Below are 2,264 nucleotides of genomic sequence, written 5' to 3'. Positions count from 1 at the left end.
CATTTCGGAGTGAATCAGCTATGATTTCTTTGGACCGAAATTCTGTGTCATTCCAAAGTTTCAAAGAAGAGTGTAAGTGTCAACAGAAACACATTTTTTTTCCTATTTGAAAAATACATTCAATTGGTTTAATACATTCATTTAGTTATACGGAAGTTCAACATCAATATTGCTGATGGTTCGAATTTACGATTCAAGTTGACTGATCATAAAGGCACCCCAATTCCAATATCTGATTTTGTTGGTATCGTGAAAACCTTTCACAAAAGTGATTTCAGCTTGGTCGTGGAATATGAATCAACAACACAAAGTCGAGATGTCAAAATCATCACTCCACTGGTTTGCATTCTGATTGCCATTTATTTTATTTTTAAGATTTAAAAAAACTTTTGAATTTATATTTTAGATGCTCGAGAGCTACTTTTGGGCAAAAAATGCCGAAAAATTGCTTGTAAAAGATTCAAAATTGTCTTTCAATCAAAGAACAAGTATCGTGAACACAATAGTGGATTATATGATTGAAACGTTTGGTGTTGAAGTGTCTTCCGTTCAAAAGATATTAGTTGCAGCAGCAACCATTGTTCTGTTTCCTGGTTTGAAGTTTGCTCTCGGTGATGGAACTGTGAGTAAATAAACACTTGGTAGCAAGTCCTCAATGAATTATGAATGAGCTAGTGGCTTACTATTGACATTACTTTAATAAATTGGTTGTCATTATTTCAATTTTTTTAATAGGAGTTGCTACTTGGTGAATTTGGATGGTTTACCAAACGCCTAAATTATGTGCGAACTTGCCGAAAAAATATTCAAGCTCAATCACGTACCGTGAATGATGATTTGAACGACATCCAAGATTCAATGCAAAATATTATGGTTGACCCACAGCGTGATTACGAGTCATTGAGAATGGAACCAATTGATTTGAATAATCGGGACATGTTGATACGAAAATTGAATTCGACAAGAGAATTGCGCAAAGTGCTGTTGAACGCTAGAGAAACCGACTTGCGTGAACAATTTCCATTCTTTCTCGTGAAACCTCAAATGGTGAGTGTGATCATACAATCAACGTGACGTCAAACATGTAAACATATATTTTTATCCGTAGCTACTATGGGACTACGAGGAACATTTCAAGGAAGACGCACACGATACGTTTTTGAAGGATTGGCCCAAATATGGATGTGCTCTGCGATCATATTGCAATTCAGTGTATGAAACAGAAAAACACACACAATGGCCCGCACAAATTGAAAGCATTTTACTCCTGTTGAAAGTGCTTCCACCGCCTAAACCCAGGGGCAGAGGAAAAGTGAAACCATATTTGCAACTACTGGACAAAATGATCGTGTTTGATGTGGCGGGAACAGCACCAGCAGCAATGCTAAGAAAAGATAATGACCATCCTTATATTATTGCTTACGGCTTGTCAATGGAAGAAATTTTGACATATTATGTTGAAATCGAAAAGCACTTGTTTCCGGTGAGTCCAAATTAAAAAAGTATGTTCGAAAAATGCTGAAAAATGTCATATTTTTATAGATGCCCGATGATTGGTCGTTTTATCAAGTTCTTGATTTTTTTTTCAAAGCGCACAAAATTTTCAATCTTAAATTCGATCCGATCTTGGAAAATGCAATGGTTTTCATTCAGTCTTATTTTTATGGCGTTTCTGATGGTTCAAAGAAACCCACACAGGCCATGAAAGAGCTTATACACAATTTGAAAGCCGATGTCGATAACTTGCACGGAAATTGATTACCAAACGTGATTCAACGAAAACCAAAGTACAATCGAATATGGAATCATTATATTGATAGTGACTAGAGATTCCATTATGGTGATATTATTAATATAAACGATTTAACTAATTTAGTCCTAAGACTATTTACCTATTAAAACAATCTACAATAAAGTATTCAGAATATACCGTGATTTACCTATAGTCGAAGCCCCACTAAAATGTTTTGTGAAGGCTTGTCGATCTCGTCAATTTAAGTCTTAAAATTTCTACAGATTATTTAAATAAAAACACAATGAATAAATCTTGGGGTTTTTATTTGTTTTTCTCTTTGAACTGAGTAAAAATTTGACATGAACAAACGTTGACATTTTGACACTAATTTCAATTAATTGATCCAAAGAGATGCAGTCAATTAAGTATATACTGATTTCAAATCAAGAGTCTCTAAAATTATGTATATTTTACTATTTAGTTTTTTTGATTCGTAAGCATTTTTTTTCTTTAATGAATTAAACTTGAA

The 2,264-nt window shown here is 33.8% G+C and overlaps 1 protein-coding gene across 1 annotated transcript; it reads left to right on the top strand.

The window, feature by feature from the left end:
- Positions 1–1,483, top strand: LOC129572737 (uncharacterized; the record flags this gene model as incomplete). The annotated part of the gene is made up of 5 exons (XM_055452776.1): positions 1–72; positions 146–339; positions 407–622; positions 736–1,047; positions 1,109–1,483. Coding segments are annotated over exons 1-5 (1,149 nt in total), but the record flags the coding sequence as incomplete, so codon positions are not given.
- Positions 1,484–2,264: the final 781 nt, after the last annotated feature.

The sequence above is a fragment of the Sitodiplosis mosellana genome, unplaced genomic scaffold (assembly GCF_009176505.1).
Source record: "Sitodiplosis mosellana isolate CC-2019 unplaced genomic scaffold, AAFC_SMos_1.0 Smas_scaffold_5451, whole genome shotgun sequence".
NCBI classification, from domain to species: Eukaryota; Metazoa; Arthropoda; class Insecta; order Diptera; family Cecidomyiidae; genus Sitodiplosis; species Sitodiplosis mosellana.
The sequence above is the reverse complement of the archived record's forward strand: the minus strand, read 5'-3'. Positions and strand labels throughout refer to the sequence as shown.